We start from the raw sequence: 15,470 nt of genomic DNA on the forward strand, positions 1-15,470 counted from the left end.
GCCCCCACGTTCATGGACCCATGGGGGTACCTGGGCACTGGGGCAAAGGGATGCTCTGGTGGGAGTGAAGCTGGTGAGAACCAGGAGAGCCCAGGGCAATGTGATTTCTGCAGCTCTGAAGCTGGCAGCTTTCAAGCCCTTTGTTTCTCCTCCATAACCAGGGAGAGGTGAGGTGGGATGAGACATGGGAAGAGATAGGAAAAGGCATCCCATGGCAATGCCAGCACCAGCAGGGTGATGAACCCACCATCCCCACAGAGCAAAGGGTCAGTCTCCAACTCTCAACACTACCAGAGAGGTAGGTAGAGGGGAAAGGAAACCCTTAAGCGTAACCCCAGAGTACTCTGGAAGAAGCACCCTTTGCTGCCCCAATGGCTCTCCATGGACCCCAGCAGCACCCACCACCCCTGCAAGCTACAACCAGGGAGCTGTGTCCCCTCCATGTGTCTTCTCTCTCCTCTTACTTTGGCTTTGAGTCATTTTTCCCTCTTTTCTCCTGCCTGTCTTCTGTGCAAGGCAGTAGCAAGCCTCTCCCAGCTCCTGTTTGTCTCATCTCTCCCCTGTCGCTCCCTACCACCCTCCCTGTGCAGCCAAACCCTTTTGAGCCAAACTTTGTGGATTAATGCAGCCACCTCCATGGCCCCGGGGAGCAGAGGCACCTGCGCCCATTTGGGGGCAAGTGGGGGACAGCTGCAGGCCACAGTGTTGGTGTTGATGCTGCCGCAGGGGCATTTTCCCACCCCCATATGTCTGCCTCAGGTTTAGCCGTGAGCAGGGTGTATTGTTAGTCAAATTTGAGGAAGGGGTGGCTGGAGGTGGACCATCACCCCCACCCAGCTCTGTGGTACCTGTGGATGCTGGCAGCCACACTGCCAGTCCCTGCTCTGCAGCAGGATCTTGTCCAGGGCTGAAGAGGTGGTGGGAAGAGTTAATTTGAGTTAATTGGGATTCTTTTCTTATCAGCATCCCTTGTTCACCAGTCTCCCATTGGAAACACACTTCCTATGACCCTTCCCCTGCCCTAGGAGGGTCGTGTCCCTGGGACGTCACCAACGAGCAAAGTGAGTGCAGCAAGTTCCTGCAGGGGCTGGGAGCGGGTGCAGAGAGGGAAAGGACCTTGGATGGGTGACATTTATGGGTAGCTCATTAGCTGGCTATGGAGAGCAATGCTGTGCACATGTAGCATGGGCAATGGGGCTGCTGGGTGTCCCCTTTGCCCACTGCTGCAGCCAGCTCTGTTTAGCCTGGAGGGAGTTCCTCCATTTCTCTGAGAGGAAGAGGAGGGCAGCAAAGAAAAGAGGAGATGAGGGTCTCAGCCTCCCACACGTTGCAAGGCCCTCAATATATAATATTCAGGCTCCTGGCTCAGACCACACTGGGCAAAATGGGAGTGGAGCAGAAAAGCAATGGCAAGGACAGGACCAAATCCTTCCCTTGGGCCTCATTGTGATGGTGGGACCCTGAACACCTTCCCAGCCTCCTCGAGGTGAAGAACCCAAAGTCCTTTATCAGTAGTGCCTGAAGATGCTGCAACCCCAGGCTAGTGCAGAGAGGACCCCCCCCTACCCCGTGCCCATGGTCCTTTTGCACAGCAGTAGCTTGGCCTCAGATTAGGGCTGCTGTTTACTGAGCACAGGTCTGATTCCCACTTGCATCTTATTTCTGCAAGAGACTGCTTTCCTGGAACTGATGCCTTCGCCTGATCCTTGCTAAGGTGCCCAGAAACCTGATGACTAGGATGCTCATAAATTAAAAGGCATGTGAATGATTGCTTTCAGAAAAAACATCTAGTGGATTTTTCCACTCCATGCTCTCAGGACCTTTCCCGGGGAGAGCTCACTAAAAGTGGATGCTGTTACCCACCCTGGTCCCCTGTGGGGTTACAAACACAGTCTTTGCCCTGTAGGACTGCATTAAGAGTCTGGAAAGGGCATGGTGTGCAGCATGACACAGTCTTGGAGATGCTGCTTCTCCCCTGTGTTAGCAAACCCCCATCTACTACAGCCCGGTCCCAGCCTCTGTCCCTCAAGGCTCCCACTGGCCAAAGCGACATGCCGAGATGCCAGGGACATCAAGAGGGCCAGCACATCCCCATGAGTGTCCAAGGCCAGGTGTGAGCATGCCAGGGGAAGCCAGCTGGACTGCAACCTCCATGCTGGTGGCATCATCGCTAACCCCAACAACCTCAATAAACCAGCCTGACCATCAGCTGGGATAAAAATTAATCTGACAATGCCCTCTGATGGTGGAAACGATGTCTGGTGTGGACAGTGCTGAGCCCCTGGGAACAGCAATACCCCCATGGACTTCAGTTTGGACATGGAGAGTACGTGGCTGGGGGCAGATGTGGACAAAGCATAGGGGCTGCAGGAGAGATGCTGCAGAGAGGGGTCAGCTATTTTAGCCATAGGTACTGCCTGGCTTTGCTCTCCAGTGGAACCAAGGGCAGGCTGGGCTCAGATCTGTGGATGCTCAGGCTGGATTTGCACCCACGTTTGCATTGCCAGGGCCTACAGGGATATGCCTTTCTCAGGACAGGATCTGGGTCTGGCCCCATGACCAGGCTGGCATGGGGCTGGGAGAGCTCCTGCCCTCACCCACGTGCCAGACCTGTCAGCCCAAGAGGAAGGTTGTGCTGGCAGAGGAGGTACACCACGCTGCTGACCCCTGGTTAACGATGCACTTAGTCAACTTGATGGATCTGTCTGGGCTCTCTGTTAATAAACAGCATCTGACCTGAGCTGTCTCAGAGCTATAAGTAACGAGTCATCTTTCTGCACATGAGCTATCGGTAGCTAACGGGGCCAATTTCTCCTCCTCCTGATAACGCATCAACATGTCCTGCCCCTGCCGTGTCATGCCATGGGGAAGGGATGCTGGTGGCAGCTTGTGGCTGGATCATTGCATCACTGGCATGGATAAAGAAATTGCGCTTTGATGAAGAAGCATCAGCATGCCACAGTTCTGATGTTGCTATTATTTTTTCCCCTCCTCAGCCAGAATCATTCTCCAGCTCCAGAAGGAAACTTTTCCCCATCCTCATTCTCCTCCTTGTTGGGTTGCTTCTGGTTTAGTCATCTTTGTGTTTTATAAAGCTGGCCCCTTCTTTCCAAGCTCAAAAACCATCTCCTCCACCCATGGTTTGGTAGGATGCTATATGAACCCGTAGCATCCCTGGCAGCTCTCTCCCCTCTACCTTTCCTCACCCAAGCCAACCCCACAATAAGCAGGACAGAGTGGTTTGGGCTTTTTTATTAGGACCAAAGTCCCTCACATGGGCTTGTTTTATTGTCACAGCTAAGAACACATTCAGAGAAGACCATGCCATGGCAGGCTGAGGTGCAGGCCCCCCCCCCAGAGCACTGCCAGGGAGGGGGCAGGCCAGCAGGCAGCAGAGGCCATGACCAGGAGCATCGCCATGTGCCACGCTACCGCACAGCAGCTGGAACATCCACCTGGGGTAAAGGAATGAGATCTGAGTCCTGTGAGGGCATCACTGCCAAGAGACCAGTGGTCAGGGATGAGATGGGAAACCACGTCCCAGCCATGGCTCTAGTGCAAGACAAACCCAGCCCAGCTCTTCCACCCTCTCCTGCCCCACAAAATTCAGGTGCGACTCTAACTCTGCTTTTCTACCCTGCAGCCCCATTTCACACCCCTTTATAGCTGCCCCCAGCCCCAGTACCTGACCCTTATGTGCATCCAACCCCTGGTGCCCCAGGTCTTTGAGCCCTGCCTACAAACTGGGGCTCTGCCCACTGTGCTGCCCATGTGCCAGGCACACCAGTCTCCACATGCATCTTCATCCTCCTGGCCATATTTACAGCCCTCCCTCCACTTTGCAAAGGGGCAGGTTTCTCTCAGGCTCTGCAGCATCCCACCCCACCAGTGCATCTCCAGCCATGGGATGAAGAAGACCTGAGCTGGGTCTCCATCAGCAGGTGACAAGGGCTAATCCAGGACACTCAACCCACTCCATCCCTGACAAAGTGATCCACCCTCCCTCCATCCCGCAGCCCCAGCCCAAACCTACCTTGCTTTTCGTCTTGCCCTCCAATCTGTCCTCACTGGGGCACTGCAGGAGAGCACGGGAGATATAAACCCCCTGAACTCCCCTCATCTTACCCCCTTTTTGACTTCCAAAAGTGAGCCAGGGCATAACCAACCCGCTCATGTGCGCACACCAACGTGCACCTACCCACACCATCCCTGAACACACATGCTCCAAGCAAACACCACCATCACTGCCTGCTGCTGGCCGGCTCGCCTCCAGGATCCCAGCCTGGGTCACTCCCAGGTGCTTTGTGTCCCCAGCACAACGCCAAGCTCATCCTCCTGGCCGACTTCACTGTGTTGCCTGCATGGCTGCACTGACAGCCCTGCCTGCAGGGCAGTGTGGCCGGGGCTGGCTGGGTCAGTGCTCGCTGCACCAGCTGGGAGCCCTGGCACCAGCTGCCGCAGAGCCAAGCACTGACCCCGTGCCACGCCGGCAGCCCTGTAGCTTCAGCAGGGACCGAGGGTGCCAGGCACCTGCCAGATTGGAGCCCTGCCTGCGTGGGAAGTAGGGCAGAGCATGTCTTGGGGCAAGCATGTGCTGAGAAGCCACAGGAGGACAAATAATAAAAACTACATGTGTCTAAGGACACACTGCCACGTGGGGAACATGCATATAGTGTGTGGGCATGCATCCTCCTGCATGCCGAGGCAGGTCTACAGCACGCAGGGGAGGCGTCTGCAGGGAGCAAAGCGGGGTACCTCCGTGCAAGGGCTGGACTGGGTGCTCTGCTGAGACAGGGAAATGTGAGCTGGAAAGTCTGGGCAGGATCCCGAGACATAAATCAGAACAACCCAGGTGCAAGTGGAGGGGGTTCAGTGCAGCCCCCACACGCATGGCTTGTGGATAGCTTGGGACACAAGCGCTGGTAGACGCAGTGAGGAGCAAGGAACTGTCCCAGCCTCCACCAGCACCTTTGGTCCTTTGGCTCTGCAGTTTCTGGTTTCCTCCCCGTTTTTTGGCCATGAATGAGGGAAGGCGATTTCAAGATGCTTCAAGGCCATAAACCCAAGAAGCCCAAAGATCCAGCTCTACAGGGCTGCCCAGTGTCCTTAGGCTCCCCCATCACCAGGATCAACACAAAACAGGGATGAACCACACCATTGTGAAAGTGAGAACACGAAAAGGCAGGCAAGGAGACATGCTCCTCTATATCCTCAGCCAATCTTACCTTTCACATCAAGTTTGCAGTCTACTGAGGCTTCTCCCAAAGGGTTCACAGCTTTGCAGGTGTAGATGCCCCCATCGAAAGGGCTGGGCTTGCGGATTTCCAGGGAGCAGACACCCTGTTCGATCATCGCTATATATTTGGGGTCTTCCCGTATCTCCATCTGATTTTTCATCCAGATAATTTTGGGCTGGAAGGCAGCAGGATTTATTTATTTGCTTAAGGCAAGGACAGAAATGAAAAATCTAACTGGCACCAAAACGCAGCCACCTCCCTCTGCCTTTGCCTTGGGCCTGCCTGCAGCTGGTGGCCATGGTGGGATTCACAGTCAGAAGTAGTTTGAAGTGCTAAATCTCCCATTCTTGAGCCCTAACCACTGCTCCACACTTCCTCACCCAGTGCAGAAGGACACAGGACATGGCTTGAATTAAGACCAGTCTCCGTTCTCCATGCAGAAACACCCCAAACTTGCCCCATTTTGACTCAGAGGGCAGCTGCAGCCCCCTAACCTCATCCAACCCTAGCCAAACATGACCAACCATCTCCCAACACCTCCAGCCACCTTGCAAAAAACCCACTGGTGGCTGCCCACATGTGGAGGCAATGCTGTCCATGGAGGAATCACTGACCTGGGGGAAGCCCCGGACGCAGCAGAAGAGATGTGTGCTGTAGCCCCGGGTGGTGGTTCGGTCTGTCAGGGGCTGGGTGAACTTTGGAGGCTCCATCATGTCCCGTTGGGGGATCTTCTCTGGCTGGTAAGCAGTTTCTAAGAAAATAATTATTTCTAGGTTGAGGCAAAGCTCGGGCTCCTGGGCTCACCAGCACATGGTCACAGGGATTCAGCCCAAGGTACCCCAAAATACTTCTGCTCCCTCACATAACAAGCCAGACAGCATCTAGCCTGAGCCGAGGACCTAGCCTTCAGCTCAGACCAGCCCTGTCTATAAATTCCTTCTCATCCAACCATGCCATGTTAGTGCCCAGTCCCTGTGGGGGACAGGGGAGATGCCAGTATGCAAACCAACACTGTGATGCATGTTATGTGCAGCATGTCAGATCCAGTCCAGGCACCTCTCTGGATCTCCTACTCCACCCCCCCAAAATTCAGTGCACAGAAATAGGAGCTGGAGATAAGCTCTGCAGGTGGCAGAGACCCCAACTCACTGTGTGCTACCAGGGAGCAGGATGGAAATAGATGGAGGGAGAGTGGGGCTGAGGGATACTGGTTTGGAGATTTGGCCCTGAGATGGACCACTGCAGCGGTCTATTCCTCTGCTGGCCCTGAGCTGCAGGGCCAAGGCCAGGGCTGTTCCTCACCCCTCCTGGCTCCTGCTTCAATCTCACCCCAGGGATGTCCATGCCTTGATCCCTCCTGGGGGGCTGACCATGGCACAAGCCTTCCCCAAAGGAGAAAGGAGGGGTAGAAGGAGGGCAGGGGACCTCTGGAGCTCTGCCTTGGGAATGCACAGCCTGACCCCTGCAGGTCCCTGCAGGACCCCTGACATCCTGGGGACCAGCCCAGCAGCATCACCACGACACCAAGGAAGTCCCACTAACCCCAACGGGGACAAGACACCTCTTGCCCACCACCACCCCCAACCCCTTAGCCAGGGCCTTGTCCCCACTTGTCTTCTTGATGTGGGCCACTCCAGAGGTGACGGCTGCTTTCTGGCTCAGCCCACAGGCGTTTTCCGCAAACACCCGGAAGGAGTAGGTATTGCCAATGATGAGGTCAGAGATGGTGCAGCTGGTGCGGGTGCAGCGCTCCAGCACCGTGAACCATTTCTGGGAGAGAAAAAAAAAGAGTGGTGAGGAAAGGCAGGTTGTCCAAAGGATGGAGAAGGCATGGGGGGAGACAGGGGTGTGCAGCTCCCCCTTTCCCATCAGGGCATCCTCAGCATCAGGGCATGGGGGCCCAGGAGCGTGCAGACTCACCCCACTCTTCTTGTCTGACTTCTGTACCACATAGCCCTTGATCTCAGAGTTCCCATTGTCCACTGGCGGGGTCCACTCCAGGGCCACATTAAAGCCCCACACATCCACCAGCTTCAGGTTCTGGGGGGGGCCCGGTGGCTCTGCAAATACAAACCCTCACAGGGTGGCATCCTAATTTGCTCCCCCCACAACATTCTGTGCCTTGACCATCCCTTGCACCTCACTTTTAATCTCATCTTACCCTGTTGCAGCACACAAGGGATGAGAAGCTGCGATGGGCACAGGCTGGCAGAAACCCTGCATCCCCAACCAGAGTTGTTCACCTCCATGATCCTGGAGAAGATCCCACTGGAAGAGGGACCCCAGAGTCCCTTGCCTTGTTGCTGGCCCTGTCCCATCCCACCCAGAACAAGAGCTATCCCCCAACCAAGGGGCAGAAATGAGCCCCAGAGTGACCCTGCAGGATCCCATCCCCAGCCTTACCAATCACTCGGATGTCCAGAATAGCCTTGTCCTCCGCCCCATTTATCCGCACGGTGAGCTCGTACTTGCCCGAATCGCTGCGCTGCGCCTCACGGATGTAGAAGATGGTGTCTTTCTGCGTGTTGCGGATGTTGATCCGGCTGGTGTCCAGGGGCTGGTTCCCCTTGGTCCAGATCACCTCAGGGTGTGGCTTTCCCTGGAGCAACCCCCACAGGCAGGTTAGGAGCCGCTCGAGCACACGGTCCCAATGGGTCCTGCTGGGAAGGACGGGTGGGCAGAGCCACCCTGCTTTGTCCAGGCAGCAGTGGCCTGGATACAGCCTCTCCCATCCAGCAGTCCCCAGGGAAGAAACTACAGCCGATCCCTGCCAGCCCCACTGATGGGAAGCCATCAGACTCCAGGGATGATGCTTGAACATGCTGGTCCCCCAAAGTCCTCATGGAGCAAGCCCAGCTTTACCTGCCCAGGGCATTGCAGGCAGAGCTGTGCTCCTGTTACCCAGGGACTGAGCCCAGGTTCAAGCCCAGCAGCAGGGGCCTGAATTCAGCATCCAGTGCCAATTCATGCCTGGAGCATGGCCAGCACAGGCTCCCAACTGCCTATGAGACATGGCATGGACATGTCCCTCATCTCAGGGGCAGCTTTCTGCCTCTCATTTCCCCCTGCTTCGTCAGCATGTTTCAAGGCTGGTTTTCTCCATCCCAGATGCCGTGGTAGAGATGCTTTAGTGATGCCCCAGACAGTATGTGATAGATCATTTGAGGAGAGGACCTCCAGCTTGGCCCACCAGTATCAGCATCACTCCCCTCATCACATAGCTCTGGGGCTGCCCTGCTCCAAAGACAGCTTCTGTCCCCAGGGGGACCCCCACTGTTGTGCTGTGGGGTCCCGTGGTATGTGGCCAGATCCCTGCCAAGCTCGGCCAGGAGCACGAGCTGAACAGGGCTCGTGGGCTGAGGCAGCAGCAATAGCTAGCCCATGCTCTAGTGTTTTTGGGGTTGTCCCACTGCCAACACCATCAATAAAGACAAAGCAGAAGAAAAATGGGAGCACAGCAGGAATGGGAGAGAGGGTCCCATCCCATCTCCCACCCTTAGCCCATGAGACCAGGACAAGCCAGCCCACAGTTGGCCCCAGGCATGTCACGGTGGCTAGAAAAGTCACTGCAGAAGCTAATCTGCAATGAAAAAGCCTGGGGGATTAAATCCCAAATCGTACACCTACCTGGAAAGGGATCATCATGTTCACGGCATCCCCAACATGCCTGACATAAGTCTGCCGCAGATGACGGGGCATGCGGATCCTCGGGAGCTCTGGGGACCAGAAAGTCATGCCTTGGGGCCAAGGAAATCACAGCTCCCAACTGATTGACCCACCCCACACATCCACTTGCTTGGCCATCAAGAAATCCCACCCAGAAACATGGCCACCTCTTCCCTCTCATCTCCTGGACAGTGCTTGCTTCCCTGCAGGGCCATGCCAGCCTACCCCAATGCCTGCACCCCAAAATTATATCCATCCTTGAGATACCAGGTCACCAACCCAATGGCACCACCCTGATGGACCATTCACCCCCTTCATTATAGCCAGGACATGGAGACCAACAGGCGCTTAACCAGAAGAACCACAGCACAGCCTACGTGGTAGCAAGGCAGAGGACAGCATCTCCCAGTTAGGAAATAGTCTCCCCCAGCTCAGAAAGCAGACCTTCCAGAGGCACACAACCAAAATTCCAGCAAGGACAAGGCTCACCAGACCTCCACCTTTGCTGTGCGCTCAAGGCTATTGAGAGACCAAGGTGGTGCATAGTTACTCACAGCAGAGCTGTGAAAGCCCCAGGCTTAAAACGAAGGCTAACGTCCCCAAGGGAACATAACAAAGATAAGCAAAAAACCACTGGAGAATGCTGATGGAGTGTGTGTCTCCTTCCTGGGGTGAAAATAGCAGCCGTGTAACCCTACCGGCTCAGTGCCGCTCGGTGATCCTTTTGGAGAGTCATTGGGTTTACGTGAGCCCCTCATAAAAGAGCTGTGTGTCTCTGTCTGGATTAAACGTGCTGGAGCTTAGCTCTGGGGAGGGGGCACAGACAGAATTAAACCAGGACTGAGCGATGGCTAAACAGCTGTGAGCATGAAACAACGGCGGTGGGCTGGGGAGGGCAGGGACATGCCCGGGGGGTCCCAGATGGCCCCGCCGACAGCTGAGACAGTCCCTCCTCTGCTCATGCTGCTATTCGCTCCAGGGATCCATGCATCGATGCTGCCACTTGGGCTCATCAGTCTCAGCAGGGCAGAGAAACCTGACCTCGATGGAGGAATGTTAATTCATGGGTGTTTTCCCCAGCTCACGCGTGCCTTGCTTAGCTGGAGAGGGCTGGCCGAGGTCGTCGGTGGCCCAGGTGACATGCTGTCATGGGTGGGAAGACATTTTTCCTGCCCCAGGTCCCTGCAAAACATGACTCCCACACCAAATCTTCATCTGATTTCTCCTTGTCTCTCTCCACTTCCCAAACCCACTCATCCCACCTGTTCTTAAACTTTCTGCTGTCTGTATTGCTGCTATTTAAAATCCATTGTGATGCTATAAATGAACTGGTGAGAGGTACAAAATGCAGTCCCGAATAAAATGTGAAGACCAGAAGGTAGCAGATGGGGCAGAGATGAGTGGACTTGTGCACCCGACACACACCAGCACCACTGGGGTGGACATGGGGAGGCAGAGGGACACTGAGGGCTAATTTGCTCTTCAGCAAGGCCAGGCAGTGTGCATAGGGCTGTATTTCAAATGAAATGCAAAAGTAGGCAAGTGCTGTTTGCTGATGAAGAGTTTCAATTAGCAAAAAGAAAAGAGAGAAGAAAAAATACCCACTGGTGTGGAACAGGAGCAAGTTGTGTGGGGGTCTTTCAGCTCTTTGGGTTTTACACCTCTCAGCCGGCACACGAGGCTGGGACAAAGCTCAGGCAGCAGGGACAGGGGGTTTGAACTGGTGGGTGCAGCATGGGACTAAAGCGGGAAACACGAGCTGTGTATTTGGCATATCATGCCAGTCCTCCATGCCTCAGTTTCCCCAGTCCCACAAGGTATGGTGGGATGACTTTGAGATCCGGAGGTGAACATGGCAGCAGACACCAACGACTAAGACATGTTCACCTCCTCCGAGCAGACTGAGAGAATGGACCCTGCAGGACCCTTTCCAGATGCTGATAGCCTTCTCCAAGCCTTTTCCTATGAAAAGCTGATGGTTCCTGGAATAACTTTTGTTGTTATTATTATTACTGTTTTTAAGCAGCTGAAAAATCCAATGTGTTCTTTGAGTAATAGGAAAACTTGTGCATTAATAATTCCTTGTAAAGGGAAAATAAGTCTATATTTGCTGTTTGATAAGTGAAAACCAGCCTTGCAATCATACAGCAGCCTCAGCACATTCACAGCACCCCAGGAGGAATGCAAGTCTTGCTAAGCATGGGAGCAAGTCATTCATTAGCGAGTTCAGCATGATTAAAGTTCCCATGCTCCAGACTACCAGCTCTTGACTTTCCTTAGCTAAATAAATAAAGCTGTCCAATGTGTATGTGATGGCATATTAGAGATGTAACCACAGCCAAGAAGAGGAGATGTGCTGAAAGTGAGACTGCTCCTGACCTCTTGGAATGAAATGGGAAAATGTAGCTCTGCGTTTTGAGTCCTTCACCGCCAAAGCTTCACCATTTGCAAGATCAGCGTCTTGAGGTTGGGAAGATACTCCATCCCACCCCAAGGGAATTGGACACAGTTATTGAGAATAACAGCTCGGTCAAAGGCTGGATTGTGATGTGTGAGCAGGCAGAGGCTGCTCAGGCTGCAGTGATGGACTGTGATTTCTTCATACTGCTGACAAAGCACATGGGGATTATGCATGGCAGGAGCAGTACTTACGGAGGATCTCTCTGATGAGGACTGGTTGCTCCAAAGTAGCCGGGACACTGGCACCGCTGGTGCTGAGAGCCTTCACCCGTACGTGGATCTTGTCACCGGAGCTGAGGTCCTGGATTGTGTACCGGGTGGAAAGAAAAGGCTCCTTGTTCGCAGCTGTCCAGTCTGTACCTACAATGAACCCAGCAGAACACTGCAGGTGTGCAAAGGACAGACAGACACACACCCCGAACAGCGGGATCAAGCCACAGGGGATGAAACCCAGAGGCAAAGAACCCCTTCCTTGCAAAGGCTGAATGATTTGGGGCAGCAGCAGAAAAAGTATCTTAGAGGGGAGGTTGGCCACCCCACCCTGCCAAGGAGAGTGGGGTATGAAATGCTGGCAGAAGCTCAACTGTTGAGCAGGAGGCTATTTGCAAGTAAGAAAAGGCATTAGGCCAGCAAACATGGTCCCTGCTGACCTTCCAGGTGCATTTCTGGAAGTAGTTAAGAACCTGTGACCACCCTGCCAGACAGTCTGCTCCTCTAACTGCCCCAGGATAACTCACTGGGGCTCACCACGTTCCTCAGCACATCCTCCACATCGGGCAAGGTCTGCTCATCACCTGCCACCAGCCAGCTAGACCTCTCCAACTGTTCTTCCTGCCTGGAAGGGGTATCTCAAACTCACTCCACAGCCAAGAGGTAGATCTCCCACATCAGGCAGCTAACACAGCCTTGCAATGTGCCAAACGTCTTAAGAGGTTTCTCAGAAAACAGACTGCCCCAGTCACCAAAGAACTGGGTGTCCCAGGTGCGCAACTAGAGCAATCCACATGTGCCAGTTTGCTAAGCCACCATGTGCAGCTTCAAACCAAGAAGGTTTTCCCGTCAATGCAATCAGACCAGCCAAATCCCACCAGCTCCTCTTCCCTTCACCACTGACAGCACTCAAACCAGCCCTCACTCAATTGTCACCGTATTTTAGCCAGCCAGGGTCTTGCACCAGCCCAATAACAGCAGTCACAGAGCCCATGTGGTTATCACTGAATGACTAGAGATCTCCTGTCACTCAGCCAAGCCCAAAGCAAGCTAGGAGAGCATCCAAAACTGTGACCTTTGGGTAGCTGTCAGCCAGCACCCTCCAAGAACGGCTGCATCTTTCCTTGTCCCATGCAAGGGCTTCCTCATGCATCCCATCCAGCCATGGTTACCTCCCCAATCCCCAGTCCAATGATGAAAGACTCCCACAGCCAAACGTGTTGATTGTGCCTGGCACAAGCTAAAGAGCCAAGGGTCATAGATCAAGTTCCCCAAGGCCCACCTGGGTCTCCAGAACCACTCCAACCTCATGCAGCACCCAGCCCACCAGCCCCAGCCTCCCCTTGCAGATCACCCCAGCCACACAGGTCATTCACTTTCACCCCAAAGCCAAGCAGGGCTTCAAGACAGTGCCCAAAACACAAGTCTTATCCATCTACCCCATTCTACCAACCAGCAATGCAACTGGAGAACCACACATAATTGTTGCCACCCAGCAGCCAACCTCCATCCACCACGGCCATCCTCCTTCCAGGCATCTCAAGCCCCATCTTGCTTGGGCAGGGCTTGCCTGCTGATGCATGTCAGCCCCTCTTGTGCTGCCCAGGATCCTTTCCTCCCTCACCCTCCCACTTTATCCCCATTCCTTCTGCACTTCATTTTGGTCAAACATGGGAGAATTGCATCTTCTTCCTCCTGAGGTCTTGCATCACCATCCCAACCCCAAGTCTCTGCAGAGCTGGAGTTCATCAGAGACCATCTTCAGTAGGTATGCTGGTCTCTCCTCCACCCTATAGCTGGACATGGTAGTGACATTAAACCCGGTTCAGCCCCCCACTAAAGACATCACTACTATCTGAAGCCAATGGGAAGTCCCTCTCCTCCACAGGAAAAAAAAAAAAAAAAAAAAGACCATTTAAAATGAACTCATTTGGGCAAAGAAAGGGAAATGGTGCCCAGGGAAACACGCTGCCAGGTTCTGCCCAGCTCTGTCCCACGCCTCCGCAGCAACACACCAGCTCTCCATGCTTACAAGGCAGGAAAGCCCAAGCCTACTTCCATCTTTGCAGATCTCCACCACGTATCCATCCAGGCCCGAATGGCCTGTCTGCTCCGGAGCTTTCCAGGTCAGCGTAACTGAGTTTTCACTCACTTCTTCCACAGCCAAGGACAAGGGGGAGCTGGGCGGCTCTGTAACAAACCCGCAGTGGTGAGGACAGGCTCTCGAGTACCGGGGCTGTTGGAGGGCAATCACTCAACCTCCATCTTGGTCTTCAGCCCCCCCATCCTCTTAATCCCCCACCCCTATCCCACTGCAAAAATATCCTTGATGACTTCATCCGTCTGTCCCTTCACCCTGGCACCCCCACATGCCCCCTCCCAGCCTTGCATATCTCCCCTCCCTACTTCAGTGCCCAGTCCTGTCCTCACCTGCCTTTGGTTTCTCAGGCTTAGGTTCAGGGGCTGGGGCTTGGGGTTCAGCTGGAGGAGCCGGGGGACCTTCTTCAGGGGCTGGAGTCACTTCTGCCATGGGGACAGGAGCAGGCTTGTCTGTGGGGGCTGTGGGCTGCTCTGTGGCAGGGGGATGCTCAGGGGCCGGGGGCTCTTCAGCAGCTGGGGCTGGTGCTGGTTCTTCCTTTGGGGTTGGCACTGGCTCTTTCTTCGGAGTTGCCGGAGCTGGCTCTGTGGCTGGAGGTGCAGTTTTGCCAGTCATTGCTGCAAAGTCTGGGGGCTGGGGAAGAGGATGTTTCGGGGTCTCTGCTCCGGGATCTCTGCTCTGTTTCAGGGTCCCTGCTCCGGACCAAAGGTGTCTCCTTCAGATCTGGGATCTCAACTCCGAAGTTGGGGTCCCTGCTCTGGACCAGGCGTCTCCACTCTGGACAGACGGTCTGTGCTCCAGGACGGCTGTGCTGGGAGGGGGGAACCAGGTCACTGAGCCAGAACAGGGGCTGGGAGATTTTTATAGGCTTCGGCTGGCACTTGTCACCTCCCTGCAAACCAATATGCCTGCGCAGGCGGAGACCGCCAGGAATAGCCACCCGGCACCTGCACATTCAGCAGCACACCCCTACCCCCTCCTATGGGACTGCAGCACATGGTCCTGCCCCCCCCCACCATCCCCCCAGGCTCACACAGGACTGGGAAAGCCAGGGCCAGGTCACCTTTCTCCGGGGACATGGCTCCTGTTCCCAGCACCAACACCCCTCTAGCTAAGGGCTTCCCTACCCCCCCACTGCCACCTCCTCAGCCACCCACTGCCACCCCAAGTCCTCCCCCTAGCCTCCCCATTGACCCTGCACCCCACATGCCTTCCCCCAGCTGCTGCATTAACATCAGACCCCCCACCCCAATCCTCCTTGTTAATCCTGCATTAACCCCCCAAACCCACCTGCTCCCCACCATGTCCTGCCATAGTCCCTGCTGTAACCCCAGACCCCTCTGATCCCCCCATGTCCTCCCTCAGCCTCCACCTCAATCACAAAACTGTTGAGGTTGGAAGGCAACTCTTGGGATCATCTGGACCAACCCAGCTGCTCACACCACTGATCCACATTCCTGGAGAAGATTAATCACTAGCCAGTCCTATGCCATGTCCTCCAGCCTCTGCCCTGCCCATTCAACCAGGACCTTGTCCATGGAGTCTGGTCACCCCAGGACTTGTGACCGACCACCCTTCTGTTAGCCCTCAAACTCAGATTTGCCCCAAAGCCCCTCACTGACCCAGGAAAGTCGTGTTAGTCCTATAGGATATAACCCCGCTCACCCTCTGCCTGTCCTTTTTTTCCTCACTTGCCATGCTATATGCATGAGATGCTACTAAAAATGTCTCCATAACCTAGGGTTTAATTCCTCAGCCTTCCTCAAATTCGAGTTGACAGAGCATTTTCTCCTGTTCCT

General features: G+C 54.7%; 1 protein-coding gene across 2 annotated transcripts; it reads right to left on the minus strand.

Moving 5' to 3' along the window:
* Positions 1-3,237: 3,237 nt before the first annotated feature.
* MYBPH (myosin binding protein H) lies at positions 3,238-14,514 on the minus strand. Of its 2 annotated transcripts, none has more exons than XM_052814190.1 (11): positions 14,004-14,514; positions 13,629-13,763; positions 11,556-11,723; positions 8,865-8,953; positions 7,641-7,836; positions 7,158-7,297; positions 6,848-7,007; positions 5,852-5,988; positions 5,226-5,412; positions 4,034-4,075; positions 3,238-3,455 (listed from the first exon to the last, which is right to left on the minus strand). In XM_052814190.1, the coding sequence occupies exons 1-10, from the start codon at positions 14,284-14,286 to the stop codon at positions 4,065-4,067; spliced, it is 1,506 nt and encodes a 501-aa protein (XP_052670150.1). In that variant the 5' UTR covers positions 14,287-14,514; the 3' UTR covers positions 3,238-3,455; positions 4,034-4,064. The 2 variants fall into 2 exon arrangements, with proteins under 2 accessions (XP_052670150.1, XP_052670151.1); XM_052814191.1 differs by having other exon boundaries at positions 3,238-3,496.
* Positions 14,515-15,470: the final 956 nt, after the last annotated feature.

This window comes from Harpia harpyja, chromosome 19 (genome assembly GCF_026419915.1).
Source record: "Harpia harpyja isolate bHarHar1 chromosome 19, bHarHar1 primary haplotype, whole genome shotgun sequence".
Classification (NCBI taxonomy): domain Eukaryota; kingdom Metazoa; phylum Chordata; class Aves; order Accipitriformes; family Accipitridae; genus Harpia; species Harpia harpyja.

Excerpts from the sequence above, each read along its gene's own strand:
- MYBPH (XM_052814190.1), bottom strand. The coding sequence starts at position 14,286 with ATGACTGGCAAAACTGCACCTCCAGCCACAGAGCCAGCTCCGGCAACT. Across the intron at positions 7,008-7,157 it reads AGTCAGACAAGAAGAGTGGG|AAATGGTTCACGGTGCTGGA; the intron begins GTGAGTCTGCAC and ends TTTCTCTCCCAG. Across the intron at positions 5,989-6,847 it reads GGCCCACATCAAGAAGACAA|AAACTGCTTACCAGCCAGAG; the intron begins GTGGGGACAAGG and ends TTATTTTCTTAG.